General features: G+C 49.7%; 1 protein-coding gene across 3 annotated transcripts in view; it reads right to left on the bottom strand.

The window, feature by feature from the left end:
* SCAP (SREBF chaperone) overlaps positions 1-22,954 on the bottom strand; it is a 58,062-nt gene that overhangs the window by 5,989 nt on the left and 29,119 nt on the right. For 2 of the 3 annotated variants that reach the window (XM_010712221.3, XM_010712220.3), the window contains 14 exons: positions 22,408-22,537; positions 21,180-21,337; positions 17,179-17,399; positions 15,847-15,952; positions 14,731-14,903; positions 13,944-14,070; positions 9,883-9,995; positions 8,791-8,885; positions 5,307-5,405; positions 4,670-4,888; positions 2,934-3,367; positions 2,288-2,482; positions 1,045-1,246; positions 137-252 (listed from right to left, as the gene is read on the bottom strand). In XM_010712221.3, coding sequence (XP_010710523.1) covers positions 137-252; positions 1,045-1,246; positions 2,288-2,482; positions 2,934-3,367; positions 4,670-4,888; positions 5,307-5,405; positions 8,791-8,885; positions 9,883-9,995; positions 13,944-14,070; positions 14,731-14,903; positions 15,847-15,952; positions 17,179-17,399; positions 21,180-21,337; positions 22,408-22,537 — 2,388 coding nt within the window. The remainder of the gene's footprint in view (positions 1-136; positions 253-1,044; positions 1,247-2,287; positions 2,483-2,933; positions 3,368-4,669; positions 4,889-5,306; positions 5,406-8,790; positions 8,886-9,882; positions 9,996-13,943; positions 14,071-14,730; positions 14,904-15,846; positions 15,953-17,178; positions 17,400-21,179; positions 21,338-22,407; positions 22,538-22,954) is intronic. The other variant, XM_010712222.3, reaches the window with a different exon arrangement.

Below are 22,954 nucleotides of genomic sequence, written 5' to 3'. Positions count from 1 at the left end.
CCTGCCCTCCACAGGGATACAAATCACCAGCACAGTGATGGCAGGGAGCAGGGCTGCACTGAGGGCAGTGACTGCTGCCTCCTGGCACAGAGGTCTGCAGCAGCCTGCTGTGTGCTGCCGGTTCAGAGCCACTCACCTGGGTTTGGGGATGACAGTGAGGCAGTCTCCAGTCTGAGCATCCCACACACGGATCTGTCCCACCAGGCAGCAGCTGACGAGCAGCATCCCATCACTGGCCAGACATTCAATGTCCTGCGAAGGGAGAAGGAGCACAGCTCAGCACGTAGCACCAGCTGGGCCTCTGGGCTCTCACAGTCACTCCGTGTGTGATCAAGAAACCATGCAGAGGATACACCTCATGTCCAAACCCCACGGCTGGTTTAGCAGCCTGTGGGTGTTCAAAGAAAACAGACTTTGGTCCAAGTCCCAGCTGTGCACCACAGACTGCTACAAGGAAAGCAGACTCCGCCTGCCTTCCCCTGACAAAGTACAGCCCAAAAAGATGGTAGGATCAGTCATGTCTGCAGCCACACAACCCAGTGTGAGCACAGCATTGACAGGAGATGCAGAGATGGTGAAAATGAAGGCAACACACCGAGCTCTGCAGGACAGAGTGACTCAGCAGTGTCTCCATTTGGTTGGGTGCCTCAGAGCTTTGTTTTATCTCACAGTGGAAGAAAAAGCACCATTCTGGGCATGCCCAAGGATGGTTTTAGCGCTGGAAACAATATTTAACAGCTCACATCTATCCACTAGCATTAAAAAAATATATGTATTTAGTAGGCATCACATATCTGGGATCTACAGCTGCCCCAGCAAGGAAGGCTGGATCAGCAGAGCCTGTCAGTCAGCAGCTTCATACAAAGGGATGGAATAACAGTGATGGCAAAAAACTCGTCCTGATTTATCTGTACAAAATTCACCCCTGCTGTCAGCCCCCAAGGCTGCATTACACCAAGGCCTGTCCTCCAGCAAGGCTGTAGTTTCAACACACCAAAGAGATTAAAAGATGCCTTTCTCCTAACAGCCACCCATCTAACGTACCATGAGGTGACCCCTGAGAACCAGGGGGACGATCTCAGTCTCGGGTGGGGAGTAACCATAGTCATCACAGGGCAGGTCCCCCCTCCTCCTCCTGCTGTGTGAGAGCCCGTTCTGCCCGTAGTTCTTGGGGCACAACAGTCTGTAGAGGCAGAAGAGCAGCAGGACCAGGAGAATGCCCGAGGCCAGGCCCAGCGCAGCCACCCTGTGCAGGCACAAAGAGAAAACAGGTGAGACACAGGTCCAGCTGCTCATTCCTGCTCTGTTAGAATACACTGGAGGTATGACACGTGCTGCTGGTCTAAATTCTTCAGAGGAGAGGATTTGCAGCAAGGTACGTGCTTTGATCCAGTGCTTGGTCTAGCAGCTGGTTGCACTGCCTGAGCAGGGGGCTGGAACGTGGTGAGCTCTGAGGGCACCTCCAGCCTGAGCCATTCTGTGATTCTATGATTCTACAGTGATTTCTGGAAAACGAAGGGTCTTTTTATAGGAAAATGCTGATCTTAAAGAGATTTCCAGATTTTTCTAGAAGAAGAACACGCAGCAGTAGGACAGAAAGGAAAACATGAGGTGGGGATCAGAGTAACATCAGGAGTGCTGAACAAAGCCCAGGGAGAACACAGATTGGGATGGAGAGCTGGGGGCTCCTCTGAGAGCTTTTTCTCAGTAGGAGGGGAAGTTCTTTGCTGCATGGGAGCTTTAAGTAACACCCAATAAAGCACTGCTGAGTCACAGCATCTATTCCCAAAGCTGAGTATCCCTGCTCCCCAGCAGTACACCCCATAATGAGCGGTGCCAGCAGCAACACTTCTCACATCATCTGTTAAAACCCATCCAGTGAAAACATATCACAGTTTAAACTTCAAGGTGCATGACTCACTGCACAACGCTCAGGATATGGCAGTGAACACTTGCACACGTGTGTTTGCACACTGTTTGCCCACGGCCATCCACGTACACTGCCACAAACTCCCCTGCACCCCACCGGCAGCAATGTGTGCTATGTGCCACACACACCACAGCCTGCTGAGGAGCTCGGCTGAGGGAAGCAGTGCAAGGATGAATTTAGGGCTGTGTCAGCAGAGCTGCAGTGCCCTGAGTGTAAGAGGATTTTGCACTGAAGCTCGACGTGTATCTCACTGCTTTCCTTCTTTTCCCACCAGCAGAAGAGCCCAACAGCCAAAGAGCAACCTGTGTCTCAAGAGAGTTAAGGATGGTCAGGAGGCTGCAGCAAGGCCTCTTTTACTTGTAAAGGGTGACATCCCGGTGTCCTTGCAGCCTGGCTGATGTCTGGTCGGGCTGAGCTTCAGCATTCAACTTCCCCCCACTGGAGGACAAGAAGGGCTGGTAGCGGTTGGCCTCCTGGGGGTGCCGCACTTCCAAGGCCTCTTGTGGGTTCAGGTACAGCGTGACTGGGATCGCTGGAAGGATGCTGATGTACCTGAAGGGATGGAGATGAGGAGAGCTTAGCGTCACCATAACAAAAAGACACAAAAACCCAACTGGGTTATCTTCTCGTTACCCTCAGCTCTTCTCCTCAGCAGCCAAGGCAGGCTGCCCACAGTGCAATATGTAACTGTTGGCCTCATATTGATTTAAGAAGAGAGAAAATGATCACAGTTTCCTCTACAGTGCAGACCAGAAGCTATCGGCATTTCTTCAACTCAACTGACTCTATTCCTGACGTACCATCCCCACCCCATACACATAACCATACATCATTTTACAGAGTTCTAAACATCTTCCCCCAAAAATACAACACCTGGGATGAAGGCAAAGAGCAAGCAACACAACCAAGAGCACAAGAGAGAAACACAACCCCCATTCTCAGACAGGCAGCCCTGCACAGCTCGCTACCACTGCCCAGCAGCAGGAGCAGCCAGCCTACCCACCTCTTGGCCAGAGTGATGTTGTAATAGCTGAAGAGGGATGGCCAGTGTCTGAAGGAAAGCTTCCTCCAAATCTCTTCATCCTCTGCTCCCCAGGTGACTTCTGCTTCAGTTCCCAGCTCCGTTTGCCCGTTCCCTTTGCCTTCTGGTCCTTGGGCCCAAGTGTGCTGGTTTGTCTCCAGCCTGCCCAGGGTCTCCAACCCCGCCTGCTGCTCGCGCTGCTGGGTTTGGTTCTCTGACAGCTGCATGGGGTCCGATGGGAAGACCGAGAGATCAATCTTGGGGTCTCCAGCAGGAAGGACCCCCCCAGGAACGGGCATAGGAGGCAGGCCTGCTTCACCCAGAGGGCTCTGCTCAGTGACCTGTGATGTGAGGTAGGTGCGGAGACCGGCAGGATCCGTATAAACCAGGATTCCAATCCAGATCACTGTCCCAGCCTGCACCGTGAGCAAGGAGACACAGCACTCAGTGCACGGCCCTGCATGCAGCCCCTCCTGCCCTCTGAGCTGTCTGAGCCGATCAGCACATCCCAGCCCTCGGTGACACTCTTACCCCAGACACTTATCCTTTAAGAAGATTGGGGGAGGTTGCACAGAACACAGCAAATGTGAGCACTGCTTTTCTGGGAGCTATCTGACTCATCCTGATGGTAGGAACTCCGCTTGGCTCACTCTAATGCACAGCAGGGAAGAGATTTCTCACCGATGGCTGAGATCAGCACATCTGCCATCCTCAGACAGTGCTGGGGAGGCTCAGAGCAGGGCTCTGCTTTAACTCTGCAACACGTGGCACTGCCATACCTCTCAGACCATGCACCAACTGCCATCAGTGTTAGCTAGCAGCAACAGGCTGGGCTGTGCTTTGCAGAGCCAAGGAATGCACAGTCTGCACTGTCTGCATTACAGACATCCAGACCTGAGGTGCAGAAGACAAGTAGGTGCAGTGCTGTGTAACCATTGCAGTCACACCTGTAAAAGGGAACGTATTAGGCTTTCACGGAGAGAAATATCTCCACGCCTTTATTCCTTACTATCTGCAGGAACAAAGGGGCTTTTGCTCTGTAAATACCTTTTCTCTCCACTTTCACAGTCCTTCAAGTTCTGCTCATATAAAAGCCTCTCAAAGCAAATATCAGGAACTTGTCTGCTACCACGCACGCTCTGTGCAAACACAAAGCCTGAGGCTACTGTATGCAGAGGGATGTTCTGAGAGAAGCTGCTCCTGAATTATTTACCATGGGGAAACCTAAGTCTTGCAGGGGAACAAAGATGCATGAAAATCATAGAATCACAGAACGGCCTGGGTTGCAAAGGCCCACAGTGCTCATCCAGTTCCAACCCCCTGCTGTGTGCAGGTCACCAACCAGCAGCCCAGGCTGCCCAGAGCCACATCCAGCCTGGCCTTGGATGCCTGCAGGGATGGGGCATCCACAGCCTCCTTGGGCAACCTGTGCCAGTGCCTCACCACCCTCTGGCTGAAAAACTCTCCTCAGATCCAACCTAAAGCTCCCCTGGCTCAGTTTCAAGCCATTCCCCTTGTCCTATCACCTCCCACCCTCACAAACAGCCGTTCCCCCTCCTGTTTATCCGCTCCCCCCAAGTACTGGGAGGCCACAATCAGGTCTCCCCACAGCCTTCTCTTCTCCAAACATCCAGCTTTTCTTTTTCCCCTTTCCCTTGGAAGCCCATTTGGCTTGGCTCAGTGCCCAGCAGGACATCAGATACCACCCTGCAGCTTACCATGATGAGTCTCTGGGCCAGGCGGGTCCTGGCAAAGAAGTAGATGACCCTCAGCCTCTTTGGCAGGCGCAGGTTCCTGAAGGACGACGGCTGCAGGGTGATGGTGTGGGGGGTCGCAGGCCGCACGGCTGGCTGCCTCTCGTAGCGCTGCGAGCGGCCGGCAGGCTTTGCTGGGGGCAGGCAGGCCTCTGCTGGCAACCGCTTGTTCAGGTCGGCGAGCTGCCAAGGGAGAAGCAGCGTGTGATGGTTACGGCGTGCAGTCGGTCACCCACACTCGCCTGGACTGGATGAGTGCCGGGTCCGAGCTCCCACACGCACTCTCCCGTCAGTCTGGCCCAGTTTCTCCCTGGCACACAAGCTCTTTTTCACACTCCCGTGGTCACCTGTCTGTGACCAGCTCTCTTTCCAGCACATTTATCCAAACTCTGCATGTTTATATACCTGAGGGCACCCCTCCCCCCCACGTCCTGTCCCCAATCCCACCTGTGTAACCAAGCGAGCCCCGCCCCAGAGCTTTTACCACCCAGTCCTGAATGCCTAAGAGAGCAAAACCCCCAAGGTATGCTTCCTTTAGTCCCTCCACACCAGCAGAGAAGCAAGACCCAAAGCAGAAAGCCATTCTGAGGCCCTTCCTTACCTCCATGCGGCGAATGTCGATGGACAGCACCGTGGTGAAGAAGAGCATCTGCAGAAAGAAGTCAGACACCAGGCCGACCACAGCGAAGAGGCAGAACTCCTGCAGGCAGAACACAGGCATTGGCTGGGGCAGAGAGCTACAGGTGCAGTGGTAAACATTTCAGCTTCAGAAAAAGGCAAATCCCTGCCCAGAGCACGGGCCTGAGTATATTTTACTGATAAATCCTATTACCGGCATCACCAGTAAGCTTTTCCTTTTATTTACAACTCCCCCAGGAACACGTGGAGCCCAGGAGTGGGGTACAGTCACTCCAACAAAGGAAGACCACCAAAGGCACTGTATGATCTGCTGCCATTCCTTAGGGCTCCAGCTAAACCACGTGCTTGGTTAATCCTTACCTGATGGGTAAGTTCCAGTCCTACAGCCCTGGAGAAACACAGAATGGCCAGGGTTGGAAGGGACCTCAAGGATCGTGAAGCTCCAACCCCTCTGCCACATGCAGGGCCACCAACATTTAATACTAGACCAGGCTATGGAAAAGTCCCATACTCACTATTTGATGTCTCTAAATATCAAGTACACGAGAAACACCTGCAAAAGTGTTTTCTAATCCTCCTGCAATGCTCCATTTCCCCAGCAGATGTCAATGCAGAAGTAAGGATGAGAAGCACAAGTACAGCCAGCAGCACTAACAGCCAACTCCCAAACCACCCCTATAAAACAAACACACATTTCTAATTCCCACCAGTGCTGCCATCCCCTCTCCCACTCTACATTTTAAACTTCACAGCAACATCAAATTAAAGCGTTTGTGAGGAGTTTTGTTCCCCTTGGAGGTACAGATTTCCATCAGGACTCAAACAAGATCTCGTAAACGTGAAGAGAGCATGAGAACAGAATTTATCACAAGGCTGAGAGCTGGGGCTGTGCAGCTGGAGGAAGGAAGGCTGCAGGGAGAGCTGAGAGCAGCCTTCAGTGCCTAAGGGGGCTGTAAGAGGGAAGGAGACTGACTCTGTAGGAGGGTCTGTGTGGCAGGGCAAGGAACGGAGATTGAGATGGATATAAGGAAGAATTTCATACACTAAGGGCGGTGAGGTGCTGCACAGGTTGCTGCACAGGTTGCAGTGACAGGTGGTGGTGCCCCATCCCTGCAGACACCAACAGTGAGGAGATGGGCTGTGAGCACTGATGGAGCTGTGGGTGTCCCTGTGCACTGCAGGGATTTAGACAACACAGCCTTTAAGGGTCCCTCCCAACTCAAAGTTCTCTGATTCCACGAAAACCTCAGACTAAAGAGCAGATTAAGGACTCCAGCCCTCAGCTGCAGAGCAGAGCTGGCACATCCCTGCTGCTGCCCCAGGTGTGGCACTGTGCCAGGGCACAACTCCTGAGGGGAAGGAGAGAAGCCAGAAAGATGCGTTTCTACTGTCCTCCTCTTGCCCAGCTCTGCCCCAGCTCCCTGCAGTAACGCTGGGGGCCAACAGAAGCACAGTGAAAGGCAAACAGCCTGACAAGCTATCCCAAACCTCTGAACAAACCTTGGAGCCTCCCCGTCCTGTTCAAACTGTTCCTGAAATGTTAAGCAATCAACTGCTTGTTATCTGAGAATCAGTGCAGTATGAAGGAGAGAACCCAGCAGGTCAGCTGCCCAGCCCTCCCCACGCCTCCTGCACAAACAGCACGAGGAGGATTCTGAGTTCTCTCTGATCCCTTCTTCAATGTTAGACATGAAGTTTTGGAAATGGAGGGGTGAAAACACAGCACAGGTTCCTCCGGAAAGGAGAAAAGCAGAGGGGAAGCAACATCCATCTGGACTGCACGCAGACCTCAGCAAATAGATTCCACAAATGGCAAGCTCTGCATATAGAGGCATTAATTCTGTTAATACCTCCACTTATTCCACTTAGGATTAGAGATATCTGAAACTGCTAGCCCTGGAAACCAGAAATCTTCTTATACTTGGATACTGCACACACTATGGCAAAACCCAAACCAATTTCAGAGAGTACAGGATGAGTGTGTGAGCTTCAGAACAATGGAGTGGCCAAGAACACAGCAGGGGAAGAACACAGCAGGGGCTCTCAGAGCACCTTGCAGCACCTCAGAACCTCCACTGGCACACTGCGAGGAGAATGGGGGTCTCATTACAACCCCTGGGCCTCCAGCTCTTCTGTCATTCCCTGCAGACGGGACCTGGTGATCCCAGCAGTGCTCCTCTGACAGCACAGAGCAAAGGATTTATGCAGCCTGGCTCTCTTTCTGCAGGATCCCTTGGTCTGTGCAATAGACCAAGTGCAATAGAGCACAGTGCCCTTCACTCCCAGGGACACGCTCAGGTAAGGGGCACACACCAGACAGCCAGCATCCCTGTGAGATTCTTGCTGTGAAGAAAACAAGCAGCCAAGGAAAGGCACAGAGAGCAAAGAATGGATGTCAGCACACAGTTAAAATGCTGTAAAGAACAGGAGTGCATGTGGATGTGAGGAACAGTGTCACTTCTTCCCACGCTTCTACACATCCATGGCTCTGCCTCATTCCCATTTGTCTCCTGTAATCAGTGCACCCCCCAGGCTCCTCCACACTGAAGCGAAAGAAGGACGTGGCAAATGAATGAGCCCAGTTTAGACCCAAAGGATGAATCCTGCTGGTGTCTGCAAATCAGCTTCACACACAAAAATTAGGGCACAACGTGTGGCCAGAGGTTGCCTGGGGAATTCTAGTGTAGCTCCTCTCTTGTTGCCCTCCTGCTCCTGAGAGGCAGGCTGAGGAACTGTGGGATGCAGCTGTTTGGCCTTGCAGGGTGCTGAGTGTTTCTGCCTTAATCTGTGTGGCAGAATGTATGTATGTGCATGTTGTAGACGAGCATGCCTGCATTTCATCTTCACTGCTGGTGGGACCTAAGGGCAGGTAGCTGCAGCCATCACAAGGTCAGCACAGCCACAGAAAACAAGGGTTGCAGCGTTAGATAGCATTTCATTAGGCCAAGAAATAAATGCAAAACAAGGACAAACTTCCTGATCCCAGTTGTATCAACTGGCACTGAAAAATCGTACTCCTCCTTCTGTACGACCTGCTGCACACACAGCCTTGGAGAACAGCATCACTACAGACACGTCTGCAGCACATCCACACACGGACTGTGAGCACTGAGGCTCCCAGCAGAAGGTATTTGCTGGACAATCTCAGAACTACGTGTGGCCCAAGTGGCAGCCCACACTCAGATGTCCCCAGGGACAATGCTATTTAGCTGCCACAAGGAGATGGAACAGGTGCCTGGCACTGACTGAACTAAAGGCATCACTGCCTTTTCCCTGGCAGCTCCCAAGAGATTCCTGCTGCGGCACAGATTCCTCCCTTCCTCACCATGAAGCCTTGAGAAGCAGCTGGGTGCTCCTGAACAGCTAATGCAAAGTATTGCACACCACATTCTTGTGCTGACTACAAACCTCTGTCCTGCGTGCTCAAACTGATCAGCCACACTCACCTGGATGGCTGGGACAAGGGTGAAATACCCGATCAGGATGATCCCAAGCTCCGTGGCCATATTCTTCATAATTGACCAGCTCTCATTGCTCAAACCTGGGGAAATAACATGCATAGAGAGGTTAGGAGGCTGCTTGCAGGTGATCAGGCACGAGCACAGCTTAAAGGATTGCCTGCTGCATTCAGTGTCTTTACCCAACAGACAAAAAAGGGCACTTTTAGGCTAAAATTCATGGGACTTGTCTTGGATACCCACTTACAACTCAAATAACTGGCCTGTTCATTCCAGTGTCTTTATCAGATGGTTATCATTAATCCACCTGATGATCAGGGTGGTGAGGCACTGGCACAGGCTGTCAGAGATGCGGTGGATGCCCCATCCCTGCAGACTTCCAAGGCCAGGCTGGATCAGGCCCTGAGCCCTGATGGAGCTGTGCTGTCCCTGTGCATTGCAGAGGAGCTGGACTAAATGGCCTTCAGAGGTCCCTTCCAGCTCCAAGGACTTCTAATGCTTAGAAATACTTGTTAAGTTTGCAAACCCCATTTACCCGTGGTTTGAGCACGCTCCAGTCCTCATGCAGCAGGAGAGCAGATCATTTTCCCACATACTCAGCAGAACTTAAGAAGAACTGTGGACTGTGCTTACAGTATCCATGACACAATAGGAAAAGGTACTAAATATCCTCACCAGGGGATGCAGCTCTCCCCTACCAACACTTTTTTAACCCTATTTAGCCAATGCCTCACCCAAGAACTGTAAAAAGCAGTGCTCACAATTACAGGCTTATGTTAGTTCTTGGAAATAATAGAAATACTAAGACAGACCATTAGGATTCAACTCCCAGTTCACATTCAACACAAACAGTGCTCGTTTCCACTACAGAGCACAGCTAACAAAAATCACCCCCCACCTCCCAGACCCAGCATTACCCTACTTTTTCTCTCTCAGCAGCCTCCCACCCTTCCTGGTTTGGTATTAAGGGTGGAGGTTGGAGGCCCTGCCTGCAGCAGGGGGGTTGGATCTTGATGATCCTTGGGGTCCCTTCCAACCCAAGCCATTCTGAGGTCCTGTGATTCCATGCAGGCTGCATACCTTGGGCGATGCGGAGCTTCACTTCCAGGTCAACGGGCGTAGAGACAACAGACTTGGTGAGGACCAACACGTTCTCCAGGCCAATGACAACAACCAAGTATGGAAATATCTCTCTAAAGAATACAAGAACAGAGCTGAGAATGAAATCTTTGGTGAAAGTAATGGAAGAACATAGGCTAAACTGTAAAACACCCCAGAGCCAATGGCAGGAAACACCACCCACTGCTCTTGGCCAAATCTCTTCTTTCTTCTCCCTCAAAGAGTCGTAAGACACGTGGGACAAAGAGGTTCAGTGACAAAGATGAACTATGAACATCACTGCAATGTGAAGGTCAGAGCCCTGTCCCACCACACCAAGGAGCAGATTGCTCAGAAGCCACCACACAGCACAGTATGCAATGTACAGAGGAACTGCACACCAACAAATCCTCCCAGGGACCCTTGGTACCCACTGCTCAGGAATGCACACTGCTCTGGTTTTGCCCTTCAGAATATATTCAGAAGAGAACAAGTGCTCAAGGACATCATTGTGACTTTTTTTCTCTCCTTTAATTACTTACGGTTCAGATCAGTAGGGGGAAAAAAATAGCTGTTCCGTGCCAGAACAAGGCAGATCATAAATCTCTTCATCTCCCTCCAGCTAAATTTAAGCAAAAGTGCTTCTGGAGGGGAATGGCTGTGTGCTGTGCTGCCCTGTGCAGACCCAAGGGCTGTGTGCACGTATCCTCACTGCTGTGCAACTCACTGACAGCTCAGACAGCTAAACAACAGGCTTCAGGAGCACACCTGCCTCCTGCCACTACCAGAAACCACCTTCCCAGTGCTGCTTTCAACTGCCTACAGCTCAGCAGAATTTGCAGGCAGGCAGCTGCCATCAGCTTGTACCTTACAAGGTCAATGGGGAAAAACACCTGCCTGGAAACATGCTAACTCAGCTAGCTCCTTCCAATTCCTTGAACAAATGGCAAGCTGAAACAGCAAGAGCTCCATTCAAAGGATTACTGAAAAAAAACACACATAAAACCCATGAAACCTTCAGGATTCCTATCTGAATGCCAGCTTTATCAGTGGCTGTGCAATGTGTCACTCCCTCCATCTCCAGTCCACGACCTGCACAGGAGGTGACTGCCCACATTAAGTGACAGAATACAAACACACACAGGACACTCAGGGGCTCCTTGGACACGTCACAGAATCTAAAATGCAGCAAGTTCTCAGTTCTACCTTTATCTGAAGGCATTTTCACTTCCTAACCTGTGTCACTCCTCCAAGCAGTGGTTCAGGACAGAACACAGATGTGAGAAAGCCTCTTTAGAATCCTTAGGGATGGAAACTGCTGAATGAAGGGAATGAGACAGCCACAAAGGAGAGGTGTGCTGCACAGCACAGCACAGCACAGATGTGCAGAGCAGGCTGCCCAAAAGCACAGCCTTGCAGAGTGCCTGCAGAGCCCTGTCCTTACACCCAGCCCTGCAAGATAGAGCAGATCTGCCTTCCCTTGCCTGCAATGAGCCTTTGGAAGGCAGCACAAACCTGGCAGAGGAAATCCACAACTCTCAACTACGCCCTGCTTCAACAGCTGCTTCGACTGCTGAAGATAATTAATTATTAGGCACAGATTACGAGCTGAAATAGTCCTCAAAGAGTCAGCAGTTTTCATTGCAGACGACAAGCAGCTTAAGAGCAATCCAACATGAGCTTCTCCTGCAGAGCAGTGCAAGGCTGTGCAGGTCAGATACAAGCTGTCACACCCTGCAAACAGCAGCAGTGAACAGGCAGCAGCAGTGGGTCATCATCTGAGATTGCGATTGCTCTAATGTAGTCGAGATAGCAGCTGGTGGTGTGGTCACTTATGCTCTACAGTCAGAGGCCTTCACAGTCCTCCAGCTCCCACATAGCCCCCTCTCAGTGATTTCCAGGCATTCTGCCTCAGTTCGGCCTCAAATCCTGGACCGATGACATCACTCACCTCCACTGAATCTTCTTTTCTGTAATATGAGATTAATGCCTATCTTACCTATAATTATTTTACTTCATTAATATTTGAACTATGTTGTAAGACAAGGGAAAACCATCAAAGAAAGATAAAAGATGACTGATAATGATTAAGGCCTGGTTTATGTATCATCCGATAGTAAAAAGTCAATACTGATCTCTAAGCAACGAGCTTCATTTCAGTGCCTTACAAAAACAGGTGAGGGAAGAAGGCTTATCATGAGTACAGGTGCCATTAAAACAAACACACCCATATCCAGAAGGCTCTGCTGCAGTCAAAATGGATAAAGAAGGGTATAAGTCAGATCAAAGTTTAACCAAGGCAGTCTGACTGCAGCCTGAGGCTGGGCAAATCCTAGCATGACACCACCTGGTGTGGTGACACACCACAAACTGTGCCCAGTCAGGAAGCAGACAACAAGAGGGAAAGTGCTCTGGCAGACACTGGGCAATCCAGGACAGGTCGAAGGATCTTTTTGGCACCTGCAGTCCCAGCCCACCCTCCATGCAGTCTGCAATCCTACTTTCACCTCACATCTGCCATGCTTTCAGCACGATCCCACCTCAGGCAGCTGCCAAGAACAGAAAATGAGCATTTAAGAGCTGACAAGGCAGGCTCAGTGTGCTTTGGGATGGTGATGCTCACTCAGGAGAGGAAGCAGATCCCCTGTGGGATCCACCCCTACAAGAGTTCTTACACCAAAGTGCACCCACCACAGTGCTGCACGGTATTCACCTACACCAGCAGCATCAACCTGCCAAAAGGCCACCCTGTCAGAGCCACCAGAAGTCAGTGAAAGCCCAGTGTCCTCAGAACCACAGAATCCAAGCGTCTTTCATCTAATTAAGCAGCATTTATAAAGCACGGCAGGAATGAAGCTTCCAAGAGTTGAGCTTGAACTCCAAAGGAAACTGTCCATGCAATCATTTTAAGGCAAAGAATTTTTGCAGAGAAGCTTCGTTAAGAAATAAGGACTGCATTAGTTAAAATAGCTGGATTAGTTTAGCCTTTACGTGTGACAACTGTAAGGCCTTGGTCACTGTGCTAACAAACCAGGTCAAACCAAAACCCCAGGAATTCCACTCATACATCTGCATCCAAATACTGTGTTGTAGGTTGAGTTAAAAGCTTAAACTCCCCATGGATCCTATCTGCTCTATTTGTACAGCTCATCCTGATCCATAATTAAGTCTCCTAATTACCACAGAGGTAAAAAAGGGAACAAATATTTCCATTTCTGAAGTCAATTATTCATAGCTCTTTTAGGCTTTTTGGGGAGGAATTCCCCTCTCTTGGTCTGGCTCCTCATAAACTATTACCAGCACTGAGAAATCTCCCTCCTGGTCAGACCTGAACTGTTTCAGCAGCATGCAGCTGGAAGGAGAAACGGGAAGAAAAATGATGGGTACTTCCTCAGCTATTTATGGAAGGGGTCTGAAAACCAAAAGATTCTGAATTGAACTTTAATTGGGTTCTCAGGTGTTCTCGACACAAACACGAGTGGTAACAACCACATCAAAAGTCTGAGCACCCACGTGCACAGGAACCCCAGCCAGAAGAGATGCTGCCAGAGATCAGCAATGGGTGCACACTCACTCATGCTGGCCAGCAGGCAGACAGTGCAGGTCAGTTCTGACACCTTTACACACTTTTTCCCAGCAAAACGTAATGAAGCCAGCCAGAGAAAAAGCAGTAAGTCCTTCTGGATGCTAAGACAAGTCACTGCAGGAGGAAGGTATGTGGGTGCCCAGTCCACTGCCAGGAAATCACATTCAGGAATAAGACCTTGCCCAGCCAGTTCCTTCTGCTTGAGGCTGAAGAGGCCATTGCTCAGCATCTCTGGGAACACTGTGACCTAGCAAGGTCTTGCTGCTGGACAGAAAGAAATACACGGCCCTTCATCTCAGGAGGGGTCTGCTGATAATTTTACACAGCAACATCAGTAAACAGTATAACATAACTTTAGATGAAAGACACTTAATGACTAAATATTGGACAGCTGTTTTCAAATGATTTCGCCTCCATCTGCCCTTGTTTAGGAAGAGGTTTGGTGCTGGAAACTTACCCTCCATTAAGAGTAGGTGTCAAACCAAACAGTGTGCACAGCCCAACTGACATAAGCAGGGAGCTGAGCACTGTCACGACGGCTGCCAGGGCCAGACCCCATTTCGATTTCACCATGTCAATCTTCCCTGAAAAACAGAATGCAAAGTCTCCATGACCAGACAAAAGACAATGACATGCTAGTACAAATCAAGGAGAAGAGATCCTCATCCTGATCTATGGCAGCAGGTATTTACCAGCCTGCAGCCCAGAGCTGCTGACAGCTCAGGGTCAGTGTCTGAAACACAGATCCCCAAACTCCCACTGTGTAAGAACACTCACAAGGATGGGACAGGGGACAGCACTTGGCTTGCAGCTTACATCAGTTCCAGCACAGCACTTCTGAGGCATGAGAAAAGGAACTTAAGTATGGCTAGTAAGGTCTAAAACCACGTGTATTTCATTTGTATGACCACGAATCAGTCTGTCCAAATTGTAAAAAGCATCACTACTATGGCACTGAAGCTATGTAAGACACTGAATAGCTCAGAAGATATCACAAGGAATAACAACACGTTGGCTGAAAGGAACCAATGAGTAGAAAAACCAGATCAGCAAGGCTGCAAATCTTCCACGGTCGAATGTCAGCATCAGCTCTGCTGCTGAAACAGGAGGGAACTGCAGTTATGGCAGTGCTATGGACAGGGGAAGTGTGCCCCACCACTCATCCCTTCAGTGCTCAGCTGGAGGCTACACAGGTGGCTTACTAGCTTGCTCTCCCCTCCGGGCTCTCCACCCCACAAACCTACGTGTGGAGAAGTAGATGTAAGCGAAGAGAATAATGTAGGTGGTGACGAGGGGGATGAGCTCAGCAATGCCAATCTCCTCCTTGAAGTGCACGTGAACGATGCTGTCCTCCCGCAGCGTGCAGTTTGGACTGGGATGCAGCAGCTTGAGGCGAGAACGGAGGCTGCTGAGGAACCTGGGGGGAGAGAAGTGAGCAGGCTGTCAGTCCCACTGCACCAAACAGCCAGCAAGCAGTTCCAAGCAGGAGCTCGATGAGTTCAAATAGCAAGAAGCTCCACAGATTCATAGATATTTACCAAACACAGCTCTCTCTAGGTCTGACTGCTAACTCTGCTCCTCCGGGGCCCAAACTACATTCAGCACATCTGCACTGTGGCTATCTATCTCCCACACCTTCATTTCTGTAAAGCTTCAAAGATAACTGTGAAGATTCAGCAAAACTATTTAAAGCAAGGGCTCGTCATCAAAAACCTTGGCCCTAGGGAGCAGAACATCCTGCAGGCTCAAACATCCCCTACATTTTAAGTTAATTACAGCTCCTACGTGACAGATCTTGAGGCTGAAGGGCTCTTGATGGGCACAGGTTTGGCTGCTGTGCTGCCAGTTGTGTCCCAGGCATTCCCTGGGGAATTCTATGCAGCGCTGAGCAGATTGTTTCATCCTCAGGTTTGCTCAAGCCAAACCAGCTTTGCCAACACTGCCACGGGGGTTTCACAGTCGGTACCAGCTGAATTAGTGCTTACTGGAAAGCAGAGCACTCCAGCTCTATGCACCAGGAACTGGGTCAAAGCAGACCTACTGGGCCTTGGCTGCTGCAACTGACAGCTCCGTGTGCAGATGAAGCCATCATCAGAGGAACTCCCAATGCCAGCTTTGGGTATTATACCTACTGTTTTTTAGAAGGAACCTAAGTGCTGACAGTATTTCATTTCTCCCCAGAAGAGCACAATGCTTTTCTACAGCACCTCCAGAGGGACCCCAAAATACTCGAAAACGTAAGGAAATGGAGACTAAAGAAAAGCACAGCAATAATCAGAATAAGAAAAAACAACAGCAAGCTTTCCAAGAAATGAGTACGGGTCTCTTAACATTAAAACAGCACAGCCAGAGCTCCTTACCTGGAGTCATATCGCTGGAGACCCAGTGTGACAGTGTATGACACCACTCGCCTCCTGTTGTACAGGTTCACCCCACTGTATTTCCCAGGGAGTCCAAACAACAGATCTGCAAAAACACAGCGTGGGTCACGAATGTGAGGATAACAGAAAAACAGGCAAACAAGATGGGACATGAGAACGTTTGTAGTGAAAAATTCTGAGTTAGATATAGTGCTCTGATAGGAAACGCCTTCTCAGCGCTTTGTTGAGATACTGTTGATGTGTGTAAATGTCTGATGCAGGGAAATAAATGATGGACTGTGGTCTGCCCTCTAATCCTAACCCATGAGACATCTCAGCTAGCTCGTCACCTCCTCCTAAGCAAGGCTCCATGTGTTCCAGATGCTCCCTCACACAAAGCAGAGTTGACTCTTTCCAAGAGCTGACTCCCCTCCTGTCTGTAGGCTCCCTTTAGGTCCTGCAGGCTGCACTGAGGTCACCCCACAGCTTCTCTTCTCCAGGCTGAACAAGCCCAGCTCCCTCAGCCTGGCTTTGGAGGGAGCTGCTGCAGCCCTCTGAGCATCTTTGTGGCTCCTCTGGACCCTCTCCAACACTCTCTGTCTTTCTTGTACTGGGTGCCCCACACCTGGATGCAGTGCTGCAGATGAGGCTCCATGAGGGCAGAGCAGAGAGGGACAACCACCTCCCTGTCCCTGCTGGCCACCCCTCTTCTGATGCAGCCCAGGACACCATTGGCTTTGGAAGAAGGGCTTTGTGCACACACTGCTGGCTCACATTCAGCGTTTCATCCACCAGGACCCCCAGGAGCCTCTCAGCCAGGCTGCTCTCAAGGAGTTCTTCTCCCAGTCTGTATCAGTATCTGGGATTACTCCAACCCAAGTACAGCACCTTGCACTCTGCTGTGTTGAACCTCATTATGTTCACATGGGTCCACATATCAGCAAAAGCACAAAGGGAGCAGGATGAATGCTGGCTTATCTGTCACAAGGAGACAGGCACTGAATGGAACAGACAATAGAGGGAAAAAGCTCCGTGCACACATAGAATAACAGGAACAAAAACTCAAACAACTTGCTTGTTATTTTTTACACCTATAAAGGGAGGTTCACTGAGTGGAATGATCTGCTTTCCACAAATAAAGAAAGGACTTCAAACATGGGTATAAAGCAAGCGATGAAATATATTTGGTAGCTTCATTCTGGATGTTGTGAGTAACAAAATGCCACCCAATTTGGTATTAGCAGCAATCCAGATACTGGAGATAGCGAGGACAAAACAGCAGTGCAAGCTGCAGGCATCTCTCACAGCTTCTTTGGCACTTCAGCCTCTCACCTTTGAGAGTAGCTGACGTCTGCAGAGTCTTTGGTTCATGCTGGTGGATGGTTTTGATGATATCTGGGTCAGCATTGAATCGCTCTCGATCATTCTGCCAGAAGTTCCCTGGAGACAGCAGCAGACAGCCATGTTCAGGGAGCAGATTGTGCAGCTTCTTGAGGCCAGGAAGAAGGTCTGTTACCTGAAGGCAAACCTCCTCCAGGCTTTTGACACCGGAGCTGAAATGCAGACAAAGATCAGACACTGCTGTGTATGGTGCAGCTCTCACAAACAAAAGGCAACACCTCTGAGATGAATAACCCAAGGACCTGCACTGCCCTGTCTAATAACCAAGGATCAAGAGCCTGGGCCACGGACCAGAACCTCACTGTGACAGGGGTGCAATCTCCAGAACCTCATTATCACTTCTCTGCATACTCTCTGGCCTCACAGCTTTCCCTGCTCCCCCATCCCAGATGCCACAACTTTCAGTTCCACATTTAAGGTACTGCTCTTCAGTCCACAGAGAAACTGGCTCCCTGAAATTCCTCTGAAAAGACCTTAAACTCCTCCAGTTCTTTGCACACATGTTGAATGGGGCACTACACAGGAATACTTATTAGCCTGCCTGAGGTGGGTAAGGTACAGACTGCTCCAAAACACACAAAGGATTCAACATCTGCAACTGTGCAAATTGTTTTCAGCATCGCTCTGTACTGCATGGAGTAGCAAATGCCTTTCAGGTTTGGACGTGAATGGAGCTGTAACACCAAAATCAGGTGTGACGTGGAACTTGGGGTTGTAACACAGTCACAAAATCCTTATCCAGCAGTAATTCAGGAGAGACTCAGCTTGGGCTTCCAACAGCACCTGACTGGGAGGGCTCAGTTACAGCCTATCAGCACAACGTTTGCCAGACAAGCCAGAGCTGCTGATCCAGAAGAGAACACCTCCCTCAACACCATATGGGCCATCAATGGTGTTTGCACAGAAGAGGCTATTTAACAAAGGCCAATGTAAGGCTCTGGAGAACAACCCTCCTTGGCTCCAGCCCAAGGATAACAGAGAAAAGTGCTCTAGAAGACAAATCAGTCAGAGTCAGTTTCAAAATGCCTTCCCTTGAGGGCTTTTTACACAACGACCACAAGGAGAACACATGAAACCAACAATGATGGAGTTATGGCTTTGCACACAACCCCTCCACAATCCATATCCCATCAGTGCAGGACAGGAAAAGCCACAGCTGCCAAATTAACATCAGACAATACTGTGCTTATAAGAACAGAAACTTTCCAGGAGAGAATCCAAAAGAACTGATGCAGTGATGGAACAGGTTGTGGTTGTGGCTGTGTATGCCCCAACCCTGCAGGCGTCCAAGGCCAGGCTGGATGTGGCTCTGGGCAGCCTGGGCTGCTGGTTGGTGACCTGCACACAGCAGGGGGTTGGAACTGGGTGAGCACTGTGGGCCTTTGCAACCCAGGCCATGCTGTGATTCAGAAGTAAGAAGACTGTTGTTTTATGTTTAGGCTTTAACTCTGAAACATAACAGAGACAACACTGCACACAAGCCTGTGAGAGTTCTCGTTTATGAAGTGAATGCCTCTGGCCCTTGTGCCCAGCACTGTAGGTGCAGAGATCAATACCAAGAATAATGAAAATAGAATCACTTTGTGCTTCCTATCCAGTTGTCAGCGATCTGCTGCTGCTTCTGTCCCACCTCATGCGTCAGTATCAAAGAATGCTTTATTTCGTAGCAAGAAAATGATCTGTGCTTAACTTTGATACTGATAAAAACAGCTGATGAGAAGGAAATGGACAATGGGTTCTGAGGTCATTTCAGGATTTATCTCAAAGCTTCTGGAAATCCCCAGCCTGCCACCAAATGGGAGCCCTCCCAAGGCTCAGGTCCAAAGCCACTGCCTTGTCCTTTGTCTAAGGCTGGTTCTGCCCCCATACTGCCTCATGGCTCATCAAGGGCAGCACACAAAGGGGAGATAACGAGCAAACAGTGCACACAGCAGGAGGAAGTTATTTCTGACTCGTAACTGGCACCTGCATAAAGATTGCTATCTAAAATTATACATATGATAGAGAAAGAGATGAACTGGAAACAGAAAGAACGCCAAGGCTTTGTGAGCCAGAAGCAAAGAGCTCTATATTTAACAGCATGAGTGGCATTTCTAAATATTATCAGAGAGAAAGCAGACAGCTAACTCGTACAGATTGGTTCTTAACACAGGACAAACCATCAGGTAGAGTGGTAAAGTGAATGCTCAGAAAGGAAGCAGTGGAGAATGCTGCCAGGGAAGTATGTAATGAACAAAGAGACGTGTTCCCCAGCCATGTGAATTAGAGGATAAAGAATGAAGAAAGCCAGGAGATGATCAAAGACTTCAACCTCACCACACTGCCTGCTCTCACCATCATTATTCTCATTGAGCTTAGCAGGAAAAGTCAGGAAGCCTCTCTGCCCTTAGAAAGCAAACCTAGCCAAGAACTTGACAGCAAATAAGAACTTATAACTCAGAGGAAAACATTTTACAAGAAAAAGAGGCAAATTAACATGTATGAAATGCATTAAAGAATCACAAAATCATAGAATGGCTGGGTTGGAAGGGACCTCAAGGATGATGAAGCTCCAACCCCCACCAATGCAGGGCCACCAACCTCCACATCTCACAGCAGCCCAGGCTGCCCAGGGCCCCATCCAACCTGGCCTTGAACACCTCCAGAGATGGACGGGGATCCACAGCCTCTCTGGGCAGCTGTTCCAGCACCTCCCCACTCTCACAGTACAGAACTTCCCCCTGATATCTACAGAAAATGCTTTATTCACAGGAAAGACAGAAGCTGGCACAAAGACTGTAACGTAGTTTAGAACCAAGTTAACAGGAAAGCAGTCGTGGGGCTGCTGAAAGGGGAGCCAATGGTGTTGGAGAAAGCAGAGTGGAACTTTTCACAGGCAGCTCAGAACCAGAGTTGTTTCGTGTTTTTACTGCTAACCTTGGAGCAAGATATACACAAACATTTGTGAAGGACACAGAATAAGGATGCACTGCTAGCACAGAGGGGAACAGAATATCTGAAGTGGGCAATGCAAGGGCTGGGTTACATTTAACCTCATTTCTCTTGACAGTACAAAATCCCCATGCATTTGGGGACTAAAATGAGTTTCTGCTGTATTTCATCAGCTGGAAATGAGAAAAAGAATGATGGACCTGGAGATGCCAACCAACCCCCTGACCAACATGCAATGCTGATATGACTAGCCAGGACCTGCAACCTAACTGCATTCAGAAAAGGGATTTCCAGGAGAAATAAGGAACAAATGAGACTTCATTGAGAACTCCTGTGCATGCAGTCCTCATCTCCCGTGTTCAGGGAGGAAACATTGAGAAGAATGTGTGGAGAAAAGCAACCAGTGCAACCAAGTGAAACCAGAGCCACCTTCCCAGTGTGAGCCACGAGTTTCCTATGCCTAGTTTGACAACCAAGGATTTGGGTTGGGAAGAATGAGTTTTCCCTGCAAATCTCTGGAAGCAGAGCAGAGCTATTTTTGCACAAATGCTGCGTCAGGAGAAAAACAAGCAGGTATAAACTGGCCCTGAACACAGATAAAGTGGAAAGCCATGAGAAAGATCCTGATCATGTGAAATTGTAGAAGAGTTTCACAATAGACGCGGTGGCATCAAGTGAACTTGCTTTAATAGATATCTTGCATGCTTATGGAAAAGATGATACGGCACTGATATCTGCTATGGGAGGGTAACCTTGAAGGACCATTCCTGACCTCTCAGCCTAAGGCTGTACGTGGAGAGCTCCTGACATGTAACACAGGCTAAGGGTAAGCACAAAAGCCAAAGTGCTGCACATGCAGGACTGCTGTGACATCCCTCGTCACCAGCATTTTTGAGAATCAAACAAATTCAGAGCTGATGATCAGACTCAATAGGCCATAATTGAGAAGATGGATGTGTGCAGTTCTGCCTTTCACACCAGCCTTAACAAGCAGTGCTTACCTGTCTCTCAGGGCATGGTTCCGAATCTCTTCCACCAGCTGGAAGACGCGGGACAGCGGCGAACGAAAGACATCCACAGCAAGGAAGTTCTTCTGCCATGGGGAGACAGTGGCTTTCACAAAGATCTGCTGGATGTAGGCCACAGGAGCACCAACATACTGCAGGGAAACCAGAAGGAGAATGGGAGCACACGGTGAGCAGGAAGCTGCTAAGCAGGATCAGATCACAGCCTGGCAAGCTTTCAGGAAGGGGTTTGCCAGGCTTTATTCTTCTCTCCCAGGTTAGAGGTGAAACCCAGCAGTAGTAACCTAGCATCAACCTGAGTTATTTGCATAGGGAAAAAGCTCTCTGTTGCACCAGGAAGGGTAGAAGAAGGTAAATGACATCGATCACAGTAACAACATGCATGGAGAGAGTAGAGAGAGAAATATTAAGCCAGTGGGCAACTTCCCCTTTACAGAGAGTCTGGAATGAAAAAGAACAGCACAGGTTGCAAAGAATCATTTCAGAACCGCTTCCCGATTACTGGATCAGGTTATCAGCCCTGCTGGAAAGCATCAGGGTTGCACCTTGTTCATGCCAAAGAAACATTCATTCCTCACCCTGAACATCAGATCTAAGTCTAGTTTACCTGTGTGGTTTGTACCACTCAACTGGCTGCTGCTCTAGGCTGCATGCCTTCCTATGGCATGAGGAAATGGGGGCCAGTTATCCCAGAACCCATCATTAAACTGCCCTAGAACAAAGCTATCCATGTCAACCTTGCAGAACAGGGCCTCACACAGCATTTCAGAGCTTTCAACTCTTCCAAATGCCTAGCATCTTTTTTTTTTTCTTTTAGAATCACAGAATGGCTGGGTTGAAAGGGACCTCAAGGATCACGAAGCTCCAACCCCCCACTACAGGCAGGGCCACCAACCTCCACATCTCACAGCAGCCCAGGCTGCCCAGGGCCCCATCCAACCTGGCCTTGAACACCACCAGGGATGGACGGGGATCCACAGCCTCTCTGGGCAGCCCGGAGTAAGAATAACTCTTACTCTTCTAGACTAAGACTGTAATCAGATAAAAGCACTGGTGTTACAGCCTAACCTCAGCAACCACACAAAGCAACCCCAACCAACAGCACACTGTCCATGGATAACCACAGATTTGCAGGCAGGGCAGCTACCCCAGCACAGCAGGGCTGTCTTGCTGCTGCCCCACACAGCTCCCCACACACACCTACCCAGTCAGGGCGCTCGCTGGGATCTCCCTGCTGTGAGACCACATCTGGGGAGGGTGGAGAGTAATCCTTCACTGGGGTGCTGAACTCCACAGGTCCTGTTCCAGGTAAGGGCAGCTTGAGCAGCGGGTAGCTGTGGTTAAGACAGAAGTGAGAATCATCGTCATTTGGGTTGGTTGGTTGGTTGGCTGGTTTTTTTAAGCCAGGCTTTTAAACAGTCTCCCAGAAGAGCTCGAAGAATGAATGGGCAGAGTAACAGGAGCCCACGCCAGCTCACACCCATCTCTGCAGGACAGAAGAGACAGACATAATATAACAGTGCTTCAGCTCTCATGGGAACAGTTTTACACATTTCTCCAACACACAAGAGAGGTCTTCTCCTTTGGAAAGGGACAGGCAAGAATCCTGGGAGGAAAAAAAGAAAGTTGGTAGTGCTGGGAACAGCTGTGTCTCTGCTATTCCACAGCCTGCACAAAACCATCGTATCACATCACAGAATCACAGAACGGCCTGGGTTGCAAAGGCCCACGATGCTCATCCAGTTCCAACC

This window comes from Meleagris gallopavo, chromosome 6 (genome assembly GCF_000146605.3).
Source record: "Meleagris gallopavo isolate NT-WF06-2002-E0010 breed Aviagen turkey brand Nicholas breeding stock chromosome 6, Turkey_5.1, whole genome shotgun sequence".
NCBI lineage: Eukaryota > Metazoa > Chordata > Aves > Galliformes > Phasianidae > Meleagris > Meleagris gallopavo.
The sequence above is the reverse complement of the archived record's forward strand: the minus strand, read 5'-3'. Positions and strand labels throughout refer to the sequence as shown.